Source organism: Neofelis nebulosa, chromosome 7, assembly GCF_028018385.1.
Source record: "Neofelis nebulosa isolate mNeoNeb1 chromosome 7, mNeoNeb1.pri, whole genome shotgun sequence".
NCBI lineage: Eukaryota > Metazoa > Chordata > Mammalia > Carnivora > Felidae > Neofelis > Neofelis nebulosa.
Genome location: NC_080788.1, coordinates 32,229,631 through 32,244,594, shown reverse-complemented (window position 1 = coordinate 32,244,594; position 14,964 = coordinate 32,229,631). Strand labels below are relative to the sequence as shown.

Sequence of the window (14,964 nt, the reverse complement as noted above, 5' to 3'; positions counted from 1 at the left end):
CACTGTTTGCTGGCATCACCTGTAGGAAGGAAACAGTGGAGTCCATTTTGCAATTTGTTAGTTACCCAAATACAAGGTTTCTCAGCCTCAGCATATTTACTTTGGGGACTGGACAGTCCTTTGCTATAGGGGCACCCCCCCCCCCCCAAGTCATGATAACCAAAAATATTTCTAGATATTGTAAATGTCCCCTGGGGAAGAAAACCACGCCTTCCCCATTGAGAACCACTGCTAGAAAGATGGGAAAGAGGGTGAAGTTCTAAAATTTCCTTCACAGAGAAATTCTTTATGCAAATCGTCTTCCCTCCACTCGGGTAGCCCTACCTGAGGGTGGTGGGGGCCTGTGCCAGGCAATATCACAGGCGCCCCTCCTGTGGCCAAGTGCCGGAAGAGTGCGTGCCGGGCCCCTGTTCTGGGCTGGGGTACAGGGGAGGCCTCTGCACCTCCACCGCATTGGAGGTAACAGGTGGAAGACCCACACAGGTGGAGGCAGAAGCGTGGTGGCACCCATGGGCCAGGCACAGCTGGAAGAATCCTTCATTGTCTGTGGCCTGGGTGAGTCAACTGACACCAGATTGTGAAGAGCCGTGGCTGGCCGAGAAGTTAGCACTTTAGTCTGTGGACATAAAACATGGGGCACGTCACCAGAGCTGGGCCTTCAGGAAGCTTGCCGTGTGTGGCAAGCAGGGGTGATGGGGGCAGAGAGGGGAGAATGAGGCACAGAGACATTATGGAGGTTGTTCCCTTTAAACTCACAGTGGTCTCCTCTCTGGAAAACTAGCATCTAAGGCTATAAACTAGATTGTGTGGCCCAAGACGGCTCGGAGCAGATCACAGTTTTATTCATGTGACGCTTGCCGTCTTCCCTCTTCACACAGTGGTGAGACCAAGGGCCCTTAGACATTTGTGACTGGTTTCGTCACTCCCAAATCGGAGTGTCTGGGACACTCGGGAGCCAGGTATCGTTAGCTGGGTCGGAGGAAAAGCCTCAGAGATCCCGGCAGCAGGGCAGCGACTCCTCCTCCAGGGCCAAGGGGAAGGACAAACATAGATTTCACAGGAGCCACTGAAGATGGCCTGGGTTTGAAAGGCTTGGTGACTCCCACCTGGACAGTGAGTGGGGCCGGGCAGCTTTGACACGGCAGGCCGCACTGCAGGGGAAGCAGACAGGGCTGCAAGGGAGGCAGCGCCCAGCAGGCTGCCCAGCGAGTGCAGCTGCAGGTGATAAACGGCTGTCCAGCGGCAGAGGGGCCAGGCCGTAACTGCTGCTTTGTGCAGCGTCTCCCTCGCTTGTTAACGTGTTCGGGTGAATTGACTGCCACAGATGGGCCTTTCAGCTCCGGGCACCTTGGTTTCTGGGCCGATGGTCCCCTCCCCCACCAGCAGAACAAGCTGCCCCAGAAGGAGCCTGAGAAGAGGCCGAGGCAGCGCCGCGTTGTCGGGCTGTCTCCTGCCTGCCTTGGGAAACAGCCGCTGTGGCCCTGTCGGCAGGCACGTGTCAGGGGAAAGAGCTGTAGACGGGGTGCAGGGCCAGGCTCGCGCCCCACCCATCTCCATGATCGGGAGCAAAGCATTCTCCTTCTGGGGGCCACAGATTCCTTATGTGTAAAATGTGAGGGTTCAATTCGAGTTAATCTGGAAGCTTCTTCCAAGTTCTGTGTTTTGTATCATGTCCATGATTGTGTCTTTTGCACTACCAACAACAGGTCACCCTCACTTACCAAAAAGATAGCAATTTTCTGTCGAAACAGTTGTGTAAAAACAATACTGAGGGGGCGCCTGGGTGGCTCAGTTGGTTAAGCGTCCGACTTTGGCTCAGGTCATGATTTTGCTGTCCATAGTACGAGCCCCGCGTCGGGCTCTGTGCTGCCAGCTCGGAGCCTGGAGCCTGCTTCGGGTTCAGTGTCTCCCTCTCTCTCTGTCTCTCCCCTGCTCACGCTCTGTCTCTCTCTGTCTCTCAAAAAGAAATAAATGTTAAATTTTTTTTAAAAAGTATTTAAAAAAGAAAACTATACCGAGGACCCCCCAAAAACAAGTACTTCTCCCCTTTCCATGCCTAAGCCAAATTGAATTAAACAAGTTGCTTTTGATCTTGACCCCCACCCGTGTTTCTCTGGAAAGACGGGTTAGATTTCAGAGTTCTGATGCCCCTTCTTGCTTATTACCTTTTGCTGTGTGCACACACACACGCCTGTCTATGTAGAAAATACACACGCGTTTCTTTGCAAAAAATAAAGCCAAATCATTGTAAGTAAAATTCTCTGGCTAATTGAACTGACTATGGATGGTTTCTGAGATCTCATTCCGTGTTAGATTTTCCAGGGGGAAGTCTAGGTAGGCTGGAGGGGGACTAATTTGGAAGTCTGATAAGCAAGGGCTTATAAACAGTTCCATTCTCCGACAATGAGGAAGAAAAGCTTGTTCCCTAGGTGGTGAAACAGAAAGAAATATGTCATCAAAGAGGAGAAAGAGGATGATTTTGCTGTTATTTTTATTATCCCATGTGTTTTATAGACCCCTTTCAACCCATTTTCTGATCTGCCGCTCCGCACAGCTCTAGCTCTGAGGGGTAGCGAGAGCAAAAGTTACCAGGTTAAGTGACTTGCCTAAGGTCACAGAGCCGACTTAGCACTTGTCCCCCAACTCCAGGCCAGTGTTCTTTCCCTCTCTTGCAGCGCCTTTGAGAAACAGCCCCTTGTGCCAGCAGATCCGTCGCTTCCTGTTCAGGCAGCGGGCAGGCTTTGTCTTGCTTTCAGCCTTCTGAGCCCCACAGAGAATGCTGGTCTGCCTCCGCAGGCCAGTGTGTGGTAGAGTCTGACAGCATCTAGCTGATTAACACGGGGGTAGGACTGTTCGCGTGAGAGAGGTCTTCATCTCAGGGTAAGGCCCGCCTCTCAGGGAAGGGCAGATGTGACGATTCACAGTAGCACAGAGGCTGCCATCTGTCAAGGCAGGATGGGGGGGTGGGGGGCACGGGAGAGGGAAGGTCTAACGCATCTTACACGCACCCAGAGCACCCCCGAACAAGGCTCTGCTCTCCCTGCCCTAGCCAGGCACACCAGGTAAGTGAGCTGCTTAGTCACATAGAGGACGAACTTTGTCAAGCCCTCACCCGGAGAACTGCCCTCCTCCCCCAACTAGTTCTGTTCAAGGCTGCAAACTGACCTTGGTTTTCCCAGATGGATTGTTGAATCTGTTTTTGATGTGTATATACAAAGAATTTACTGTGGGAAAAGGGCTTGGTCTGCCTCAAAGTGCGATTTGAGTGTTTTTCCTTCTGTTGTGTGCTTATCTATCCATCTCAGGCAAGGAAATGTTCATGACATATATCGCTCTGCCTTTTGGTGGAAGCAGTTTCTCATATATTCTTTGTAACTTGCAGTAAATGGTCTATGCCATGGACACTCTTCCTGATAGACTAAAATACGTGTCTCTGTCAGATGAAATAGGCTTTGGGGCTTCGTTTTCTAACTTTAGCACCAAATGAAAGTCTAAAATGCAAATATTTGTCTCATGATTGGCCTTTGAAGCCAAATCTTTTTCTCTCCCCAGGTGTTCCAACTATTAATATACTGGGTTTTTTCCCCCTTTTTTTCCCACTTAACAATAGTCATTTAATATCCTATATCTATTCAGTTATTCCTAATAATAGGAAGGGATCCTGGTTTTTGGAGGGCATGATTAATTTGAAGAGCCCAATTTTGTCATTAAATTCAGCCTCTTCCCCTCCAGATCTTTTACTGATACTTTAGCACTTGGTAAAATTGAGTTGATAGTTTGCCCTTCTTTGTTCCAAGTGAGCTAATACTTAATACCTCATTCAAGGGTTGATGTAGGAATAGTCTAAAGCAAGGATTTGGTCCACTTACATGGTGAGAAGATCTACTGAGCATTGAGAAGCCAGTGGCATGGTTTGGCAATAGGAGACAGTCATGAACTGCCTAGGCCAAAAGGCCCTTGAGTTCTTGTACCTTTCCCCAGCCAACTTTTCACCCCCTCTCCTGGAGACACCAGCTAGGTCTGTTGGTCAGCAGCAGTCAGAGAAAGCAGAGAAGACATGATGATCCACCTCCTTCTAACTCCTTGACCAACTTCTCTGAACATAGTTTTTAAGGAAGGAGACAGCACGGCCCTGACCTTACAAGCCATAGTAGAACACAGCATTGCACATTGAACTTCACCTAAAGCAATTAGCCTGAGCTAGAGTATCAAAAAGGGTGAGGAGTTTGGGGCACCTGGGTGGCTCAGTCGGTTAAGCGTCCTGAGTCTTGATTTTGGCCCCAGGTCATGATCTCACGGCTTGCGAGTTTGAGCCCTGAGTCAGGCTCTGCACTGATATAGCTTGTGGAGCCTGCTTGGGATTCTCTCTCTCTCTCTCTCTCTCTCTCTCTCTCTCTCTCTCTCTCTCTCTCTCTCTTTCTCTCTCTCTCTCTCTCTCTCTTTCTCTCTCTTTCTCTCTCTCTCCCCTTCTCCCTGTCCCTGCCCCCTTGGCCCTCCCCTGCTCCCACATGCATACTCTCTCTTAAAACAAATAAACTTTTTTTTTTTTTTTTTTTTTTTTTTTTTTTTAAGTTGAGGAGTTTAACATTTAACCTCTCAGGTTGTGGTCCCTCCAGTACTCCCATGCGTTGCTGCTGGCAATATAAATGGGCATAACCACTCTGGAAATTTATTTGGTAGTGTTTACTGTAGCTGAGCATATACCAAACCCTGTCATTCATTAATTCCACTCGTAGGTGTATTCCCAAAGAAATGAATGCTGTGTTCACTGAAAGACATCTCAAGAATATTCAGAGCAGTACCATTTATTAGAGCCAAAAACTGGAAAGAACCCCAATGTCCATCAGCAGTAGAACGGACAGATAAATGGTGCCATAGTCACACAGTGGAATAGTGCGCAGCAATAAAAAGGAACGAACTGCTGTACGCACTGGAGGGATCTCATAGGCCTAATGTTGAGCAAAAGAAGCCAGAGACACAAGGGTAGATATTACGTGATTACACGTATGTAAAGTTCAAGCATATCACCTGTGGTGGTGACACATGTCAGGGTGATGGCTACCTCCTGGGAGAGAAGAGGTGGGGAATGCGTATTGATTGGGAAGGGGCATGAGAATTTTCTGGGGTGCTGGAAATATTCTGTATTTAGATCTGAGAAGTGGTTACAGGGGTGTACACAGAAGAAATCCAGTGAGCTGTGTATTAAGATGAGCGCACTGTGGTGTGTATCTGCTGGACCCACTCGGTGGGAAACCAGAAGTAGAGCTTAAAGATACCTGTCAGTCCAGGACTGGGACGCTTGAGCATCTTGCCTCTGCTCTGTTTTGGGGGACAGTCAGCCACACGCTGCACCGAACGCTGCCAGACACGGCTGCCCCGTCGCCTGGCGTGAGGTATTTTCTACATAAACAAGTTGGGAGAAAAATCACCCGTCGTTTCTTTGCCTGTTCCTGGGCGGCAGGACCAGAGAAGGAACGAATATGCAGAGGAATGGGCAGGAAGCCTGTCCGTCTGCCCGTGCACAACCCCGCTTAACACGGGCCTTAATTCTTTTAGGCTCTCCAGTCGACCGCCCGGCTCTCTTGACAGGCAGTGGAAATGATTAATGATCATTTTCAAAGCCAGGAAAAAACAGCGAGGGTCCTTGGCAGGGCCACGTCCTGGGTCCTGGGCCCTCACCCCTGATCAGCGGGCGGGAAGGCAGCCATGTGACCGTCTGGGGTCCCCGCCCCTGACTGCGTCTCGTCTTCGTTGGAACAGGCCCATTTTCTGTGGTGGGGTGGATGTGCCACCTCCCATCTTTGTCTCCAGCGCCCAAGGAGGCTGTCTCCTCCCTCCGCCCTCACCCCTACCCCTTCCCCCTGTCTCCGCAGTCTTGAGTGGCAGGAAGGAGAGCGAAGTACCAGGGAGCAGCTTTTCTTTGGCTCCATGTGTCTGGAAGTTCCCAATGACAGCTTTGGCCTTGCTAGTGCCGTGCCCCAGCAGCGTTCCCACCACCCAAGGGTTAAAGCCCCAGGAGCCCCACAGCCTCTCTGGGTCCCTGGCCCTCATAAAAGCCTTTCTGCCTAGTCCCTTGGGCTGCCTCAGGCTCCCTGGCTGAAATCTGATAAGGGCCCTCTTTGTTGGAACTGTCAGTCTCCTTTATTGAGGAGGGAACTGGAGACCAGCGGCATTTCTTGGGGTACAGATAAGGCCCTGGATTCCTGTCAGAGGGAGCATGATTAATTACCCTCAATCCTAGCTCCTGCTTTGATAGCAGTGACTGACAGTACACAGGCTCCCCCATCAGGTGCTCACGCCCCCTCTGGGAGGCCTGATGGGGGTGGAGATTCAGCCTCCTGCAGGGCCAACGCTAGTGACCCACGAAGCGCTCTTGCAAAGGCCGTTTGCCTCCTTCCTGGTTCTCTGCAGGTTGTTTTTGCTCTTATTGTGGACAGAGATCTGTTACCTTCCAGGTGAAGAGCCTCCTTAGAGGAAGATATAATCCAGCCCAGAGAGCAAGCCAGAGACACCCCTCTTCCCTGCAAGGCTGGGGGAAGAGCGTATGGCCGTGGTCCTTAGCCACACAGGGGCCTCCATAGGACAAGTTCCTAAACCATCCACCTAAAGTCACTTGGCAACATTATTCCATAATTCAGGCAAGCTCCTAAAACCAACTCACCCTCCCTTCGGCAATAATCACAACTATCCATTTTTGTTTTAAGTTTTTATTCATAGACTCATAGGACTGAAAGGCATCTAGCCCAAATTCCTCATTTCACAGATGGAGACACTGAGACCCGAGTATGTCAGTCCCTCGTCCCCACTCCCCAGTATGATATATTGGTCCTCTTTCTTGTTCAGAAGGTAAACTCCACTACAAGGCCTTCCCCCATCTCTCTTCATAGCTGAGTCTCCTTGAGGCAAGGGAGATGGCTGCCAGGTCCGTTAAGCACAGGGCAGCCTGCAGAGACAGACCAGTCTGAGGGTCCTGTTTCTGTCGTTTGTCTTGAAGCCAGCGCAGGTTTTGTGTATGGATTGTCTGGACAGTGTGAGAAAACCATACCATCCTCTACAGCTAGCACTCAGAATAGTCTCAGCTTTGTTTCTGACAGTATCGGGGTGCCTCCTACCCTGGGAACTATTTTCAGCAGTTTCACCGAGGGCCAGACTCTGGGAAGATAGCACCCTGCCCCCTTACCCACTCGTCTCTGCACCAGGGTGCCAGCTGTATCCCAGACCTGTGCTTTCTCCCCAGGGGTGCTGGGACGAGGTCACTTTTTGGTTAGATTTACGGCCTATGACTTCACATGCCACCGTGCCCCTTTCTTGTCGCCTCAGCTCCTATACCTACCTCTGTTTCCCCTGCCCTGAACAGTTCTCAGCCTCATGCAGTCACATTCTGTGTGACTATCAAAACGCTAACTTTTCATGAAATTTCTACATCTGTAATGTTGCCTCTCAAAGAAGCCATGTCAAATGGCTAGACAGTCCAGTGATGACTAGGGAATAGCCTCCAGAGGCCATGTGAGCTACACCTGAGGACCTTTCATGGTTCATAGCTACACCTTATCTTCAAACAAAATCAGTATAAACAGCTTGGTCACTTTCTATTCTCCTGGCTTGCCTCCATAAATGACCGTATCCAAAAGTACAATACACTGTTTACGTTTGAAGATTTACCAGCATCGGAGATTGTAATGAAAATCGTGTAAATTATGAAGGCCATTTGCAAATGGATTTCGAAAACCAGATACATAGCTCCCATCTGTGACGGTTGGAGGACAGCACTCCCATCAGCTGGGCAAGCCCTGCCTTGTGGTTGGTTACACACTCAGCCGCACCCGTCTGTGTATAGCCCAGACCCGGCTGCCCTCCACTCTTTAACACATGCTGCCCCTTCTCTTTGACCCCACTGAACGTGTTCATGGTCTCTTTACCTTCTCAAAACCACCCCCCCCCCCAACTCTCCATCCATCCTTCTGCTGCCTGTCCACTTTTCGTGGGACCTGGACGCAAAGACCTTAATAACCCTGGGCTTCCATTCCCCCAGTTTGTTTACTAAGGGTCGTGACCCTAATGAGCCCGCTGGGACCTGAGGAGACAGTGACTTCTGTTCAGGGTTGTCGGCCTCAGACACCTGACTTGATGCTGGTGACAGGTCTGGCGCGGGCGCACTGCAAGCATTACGGAAATGCATCTGAGATGCCAAGTTGGGTAACCCAGAGCTAGTAGCTATGACTCTGAGGAGCATTTTTTTTTTTTTTTTCCAACCTGCACAGTAGTTTAACTTATTACACACTATAACATTTAAGAGATGGTGAAGGAGAAACAGTCTCTGCCTTCACAGAGCTGACAGTCGTCCTGGGCTACCCAGTGAACATAGGTAAAATGATCAGAGACTAAGTATCGCTGAACTTGTAGGCGTCATAACAGGAATTCGGAGAGAGAAGAAATCCCTGTGAACTAGGATAGCTAGAAGATTCTTCCTGAAGGCCACTATGGAGAGGACTTGAGCAGAGGCAGGTCATGTTAGGCTTGATGAGGGAGAACACCAGACAAACCATGGAGGAGACATGGGCCTGGTTTGGGGAGTATCATGAGGGGGCCCAGCTAGTGAGTGAGAGTGAGTTGTTGGGATGCTTGAAATACTTTGTAGGTAACCTTTTAAGGGGTGTTGGGGCCCCAGGTGATGAGACTGGGCTTGTGGGGCGGGATGGGCAGGCACAAGAGTCTGTAGGTGTTGAACAAGGATGCCAGGGCTGTGGTGGCAGCCGTGCTCAGGGTGAACGCATGGGTAAAGAGGCCGCCGTGGGCTGGGAAGGCAGATACGTTTGAGAAGTGCCTCAAAAGAAGGATCAGTGGAGCCTCCTAACAACCTCAAGAGGGGCGATAGGGGAGAGAAGAGGAGCCGGTGCTGCCCAAGACTTCAGAGGATGATGGTGGTGCTGGAAGGAAAAGGAAGTGATGGGAGAGGACGGGCTGGCCTGGGGATAAGGGTAAGCTCAGTGTGAACATTCTGACTTGGAAGGGAACGGGTCACTGTGAAGATGTCCAGGAAGCTTCTGCAAATGCGAGGGGGCCTTGGGAGTGGTCCTTCCAGAGTCTGGGCGATGCCATGAGGGTGTGAACTCACCTGGGCCATGAGTGTGCTTCGGCAGACAGGCCTCCCGAAGGACGTGGACCTTAGCCCTGTCCTTCCAGGAGACCAGTCCTGCCATACCAGGCTCTCGTGTTTACGTCCGGAATCAGGTTCACTGCCCAGAACACAGGGAGAAAAAGTGAACCAACACAAACTATGTGTCTTGGCAGTGTACCCACAGTCCTCTGCATATTTTACCTGTGAATCTTTGGATCTAACACTATGACCCCTTTTGTTTTGACCCTCTAAGGACCAGCTGATCAAGACAAAAGTTCTTCCAGACCTCCTGCCCCCTCCCCACACTTAGAAAAGAGGCCTGGTGCTGCCGTCCAGCTCCACATACATGTTCGTGCTCAGGCTGTTTGCTCTTCGTGCCTCTAGCTTGCATTATCCTGTAAAAGAGTTGATGAGGCCAGTGTTCCAGGGCTAGGAAGAAAATGGCATTCCTTGAGGGGAAAGAAGCAGGAAGAGCTGAAATAAACAGCACTTCTCGAAAACCAAGCTGGCTCACCGTCCCCCAGGCAGGCAGTGAGAGCTCAGCAAGACTGGGGCAGCGGGAGGGGGCCAAGGCAGAGGAGAGCAGCCTGTGTACAGTAAAAGGAGTTTGCCATCAAAAGGCAACAAGTCTCATACCCTGCCCTGGACGGTGACCCTTCCCTGCGGAATTCTCCCCTCTGACCTCCAGATCATTAATCCTGAGGCTGCCAAATGACAGTCATCCATCACGCCTCCTGACGAGCATCCCAGCCGCCTGTGAAAGGACCCCAGCCCCGCCCTCCCTGCCGTCCCCTGGTGCTCATTAGTGGGCCTTCCTGCCTGGTGCCAGGTTTCCTAATCAAGTCCCTGGCTCCTCTCACTTCCCTTCGGGGCCAGTAGCGGAAGCTGCTCTGACCCTCCCTCTTGCAGAGGCCAGGGAGGGGGTGGAGTGATTAGTGGGGAGAGAACCATTGAGTGGCTTTTTATCCCCCTGGAGACTTGTGTGTCCAGCGGCTCCTTTGACTTGGTGGGGACCCAGGAGAGAAAACATTTCTCCATCCTGCCACAGGAGAGGGGGAAGCAGGCAGTATGCAAATGAAACACTGTTATAAAGTGCATGTAGAGCTACGAAAGAGACACCCAGGGAGCTGTGCAGGTAGGTGGTGGGACAGCCGAGTGGCTTCTGAAGGCTCGAGAGGACTGTGAGTGGCCACATCATTAGGAAAGAATCTGGACTCATCTTGGTAGCCAAAAAAATAAAAATAAAGGGAAAACATACCCAGAAAGACTAATGTCTTAAGCAAGACCACAAAGCCTGTGAGATGGACCTGTCTGCTCATCCCAAGGAGAACTGGCAGCTAGTCTGTCTGATAGCTTCCAGCTTTGGGAGTTGGAGTCAGATTAAAGCAGATTCGTGAACATATTTCTAACTCAGCAAAAGGTGGGCCCATGGATATGTCTTCTTTCTCTGTTTGATAACACAACTCTCTGTTTCTCTATTTGGACAATCACAGGGACTCCCATCAACCGAATCCCCATCATGGCCAAGCAGATCCTGGACCTTTATATGCTGTATAAGCTGGTGACGGAGAAGGGGGGCCTGGTGGAGATCATCAACAAAAAAATCTGGCGGGAGATCACCAAAGGCCTGAACCTGCCCACATCGATCACCAGCGCCGCCTTTACCCTGAGGACCCAGTGAGTGGCCAGGGCCCTAGGGAAAGGAAGCTGAGGCTGGAGAACAGGGATGTTTTAACCTAGAGGAGAGGAAGGAAGGAAGGAAGGAAATTCCACTGTACAGTGAGCAAGATGAGAGGAATTCCCAACGCAGCCAGGAACTTTCTGAGAGGAGTCCCTCTCTAGACCTAAGTAAGGATGAGAGCCACCATTTCCCAAGTATGTTCCTAGGCTACTTTGCCATTCTCTTTCTTTCGGGCCTCACCATTAACTCCGTGAAGTAGGTGTTAGGCCATTTTTCAGAAAACAAAAACAGTCTCAGAGATCATAGTTGAGCTGAGATTCACCCCTGGGCTTCTGGCCCCGCATCCACTCCTTCCGGGACATCGTCTCCCCCACGCACCCCCACCCTAAGCCTTAGCCGTTCCTACCTGACATTCTGCGCGCCTGGCCACAGAGGACCGGGATGTGGGACCCGTTTTTGCAACCGTGTGAACTGATTCCGAGGGTAACAGGAGCAGGGGAACCAAGAGTAGCCTGAGGGGCATCGATTCTTTGGAGCATGCTGGATGTTGCTCTCTAAAGAATATGGAATGAGCATCTGTGAGTCAGTACGTCATAGCCTTGTTGAGAAGTGGGAGGGCTTTATCTTTGGAACTCTTCCAGCAGGAGTCGGGGACAGCACTGTAACCAGTACAGCGGTCCTTCTCTTGAGGCTCTTGGGACATCTGATGCAAGGACGGACAGCACTTCCGGGTCCACGCACAGTGGGACAAATCACTCCTATCCGAGCAGCATGACTCAGAATGGTTAGGACGTCCCAGGAGCCAGGAAGACATTGCAAAACCTTTCTCCCAGGGTACTAACACAGCACCAAAACACACATGAAACATGAGTGGAGATATGCTTTATTTCCCTGAAAGAATGGTGCCTCTGAGTGGAGCAGAGATCAGGACAGGGTTGAGTAGCAGCTGACGGGCCCTGGACCTTTCTCTTCTGCCAAGTGACCCTGTGTCCTAGAGGCCTGCCCCACAGAGACCCAGAAACTTACACTGGGCGGCGTCTGGAGCCGTTTTGGATTATTCTCCTCTCTTGCTTCCTCTCCTCCAGGTACATGAAGTATCTCTATGCCTACGAGTGTGAGAAAAAAGCCTTGAGCTCCCCGGCCGAGCTCCAGGCAGCCATCGACGGCAACCGGCGGGAGGGCCGGCGGCCCAGCTACAGCTCCTCCCTCTTTGGCTACTCGCCTGCTGCTGCCACTGCTGCCACCGCCGGGGCCCCCGCCCTGCTCTCCCCACCCAAGATCCGCTTCCCCATCCTCGGGCTGGGCTCCAGCAGTGGCGCCAATGCCAGCAGCCCTCGGATATCCCCAGCAGCCACTCTCAGGAAAGGTCTGCAGGGGCCAGGGAGGGGGGAGGAGGGGGACAGGGAGGGAGTGGGAGACCCGTCGTCAGGTGCGAGGTCTGTGCCGCTCTGGTGCCTTTGCCAGGTGATGGAGTCCCAGTGACGACGGTGCCTGTGCCAAACCGCCTGGCTGTGCCCGTGACCTTGGCAGGCCAGCAGGCCGGGCCCCGGACGGCCGCGCTGGAGCAGCTGCGGGAGCGGCTGGAGTCAGGGGAGCCCCCGGAGAAGAAGGCCTCCCGGCTGTCGGAGGAGGAGCAGCGCCTGGTGCAGCAGGCCTTCCAGCGCAGCCTGTTGAGCATGGCGCGCCAGCTGCCCATGAAGATCAGGATCAACGGCAGGGGTGAGCCCCTCCTCCGACTCCACTCTCCACTCCCTGCCCTCCTGCTGAGGGCCCTCCTCCCGGCTCCACTCAGGCCCACCACGCCCCAGGACTGGGGTGGGGGCCCCTCCGGGTTCTGCCCTCCGGGTACCCGGAAGGGTCTCAAGGCCAGAAAGCCACACGGGGCTTTACCTTCACCAAGCTGACTAAAAACTGCCGCAGGCAGTGCCCTGTTCTCTGTCAGAAAAGAAAAGCATTTGTTCAAGGGGGAGGAGCCAGAGACCTTCGGGCACAGCTGCTGTGCTTCTCTTCCTCACCAGCCTTTTGATCTGTCTAAATTAAAGGGCTCAGCCTTCACCCTGGTACCTCCCCGGATGTAGATCTGGGCGGAAGATGGCATCTCCATTCTGAGCCTCCAGGAGCCTCCGGGAGGGCCCAGGCTGCCTGTGACCCTTACAGAGGAAAGAGGAAATACCAGTTTGGCAGCATAATTGACATCTTTCCCTTCCCTTCCTCATTTTTCAGGTGCCCTACCTTCTGGACTCCTGAATCACACACTCCATGCCCCTTGTTCCTTTCTCCTCTCCCCCCACCCCCCACGTTTTCTTGGCCATTCTTGCCCCTATTCTGTCTCAGAACAAACTTCAGCCAGCATGTGGTGGGAAGTCAGGTGTGAAGGGAGCTGTGTGCATTCGAGGGCAGCACTCCCTGCCCCACTGTCCCCAGGTGAGGAGCAGGACGCTGGGGGCGACAGCCCAGACGGCAGGGCTCTGCTCTGTTACCTGCACAAGCCAGACACTAATAGCAAAGCAGCTCACCCGGAAGAAGTACTTGGCTGCGTGATGAAAGGGCAGAGTGTAGGGTGAACGAGGCAGAGCCAGAGCCTACAGTTTTCTACAGACCCCGGGTGGTCAGGTGGAGATGGGTGCCAGGTGCCGGGCCACATGCTGGGCAGGTAGACCCTCTACCTGAGGACCACCCAGCCCGGTTAAGGGCAAGAAGAGGTTAAGGGCAAGTCCTCAGAGGCAGGGACTGGGGCTTGCTGGTCTCTGGTTCCCCAGCCTGATGGATAGTGGATGCTTAGTTAGCATTTGCTGAAACACTGAAAGTGGCGGTGCACAGCTGTGAGTCAAGGTCAGTCTTTGCAGCCTGTGATCCCTTTCGTGGGAGAACAGAGGGAATGGGGGAAGTGAGTGGCTAAGCAGGGAACAGAGAAAGCCAGCGATAGGACCTTGGCAAGCCTGGGTTCTCCTGCTGCCTGACCTTACGCTCAGGGGAAGGTTATCCAGATACTTTCTAGAACAGTGGGAGGCCTCGCCTGCTCTGGTCAGTCCGGGAGAGTGGGAGAGCCTCGGAGAGGACACTGCAGTGTTGGAAGTCCTAATCAGGCCCGCTGTCTCCCTTGTCCCTAGCAGAAGACAGAACAGAGGCCTCGGCCGCAGCGCTGAACCTGGCCACAGGCAGCATCGGGAGCATCAACATGTCCGTGGACATCGATGGCACCACCTACGCAGGTGAGGCTCTGGGAGCCCCGAGGGAGGCCCACAGCCAGGGCCCCTCCTGTCACCCTCCCATCTGAACAGCTTCCCAGGGGTGGCTCTCTTGTATGTAGTCTCGAGGTTCCAAAGGTTAAGTGGTTTTTCCAGACTGGGAGAGGCTGAGGATTGCCAGCAGGATGATGGATCCCCCCCCCCCCCCCACCTTCGACAGAATGGTGGAGACCCTTCATCTAACCCTTTTGGACCAATGGTTGACTCGCTCGCATTTGCTGTCATGGACCTGTGGCGCACAGGGCTCCTTGGAATGGTTCAGCTCCACTCTCTCTAAACATTGCCTGTCATTGCCTTTCTTTAAAACGGACCAAGGACTGACACGCAGGCAAAGGAATCTGAGTGTAGCGGAAATCCGCCTGTTTTTACGATTCCGCCCAGTCCTTTAAAGTTATTGCTGTCTACTTGAGCAGTAGTTTGTTGGCTAGTTGGGTTAGCATCTCTACCAAGTCTTTTCAATTGCTGGAAACCAGTCCTTTTCCCGCTCCCATTTCTTTGGTTTAGGGGTGAGTTTGGGAACAAGCCCCACCAAGTCTTACTAGTAAGCACGGCTTGCTGAGTGCGGGCCCGAGAGCCCGAGGGGTCCAGAGGAGGGGCTTTAAAGGTACACCTTCCATCAAACTGGTGCTCCTGTTCTGGCGGCGCCACCCTGTGGGCCTCACGCTCTGGCTCTGCCGGCCACCAGCTGCCAGCATCAGGGTTGCAGCCAGGGAAGGGACGGAGTTCCTGGAAGCAGCCTACGGAGAAGCAGCGATGCCACATCACCTTACCGGCCACCACATGACTGGTGCTTTGGAGGCCACATTGAGAAGTCTCAGCCTGACATGGGGGCCTCTCAAGGAGACCAGACGAGACAACAGGCAGGGCCTAGGTGCTCTTTGCCATCTGGTGGTGCTTGACGGTCTAAGAGGATTGGG

The 14,964-nt window shown here is 52.7% G+C and overlaps 1 protein-coding gene across 5 annotated transcripts in view; it reads left to right on the top strand.

Annotated features, from left to right (window-relative positions):
• Positions 1–14,964, top strand: part of ARID3B (AT-rich interaction domain 3B) — a 56,585-nt gene that overhangs the window by 38,164 nt on the left and 3,457 nt on the right. For all 5 annotated transcript variants that reach the window (XM_058737058.1, XM_058737061.1, XM_058737060.1 and 2 more), the window contains exons 5-8: positions 10,612–10,795; positions 11,885–12,165; positions 12,264–12,518; positions 13,913–14,011. In XM_058737058.1, the coding sequence (XP_058593041.1) occupies positions 10,612–10,795; positions 11,885–12,165; positions 12,264–12,518; positions 13,913–14,011 (819 nt within the window). The remainder of the gene's footprint in view (positions 1–10,611; positions 10,796–11,884; positions 12,166–12,263; positions 12,519–13,912; positions 14,012–14,964) is intronic.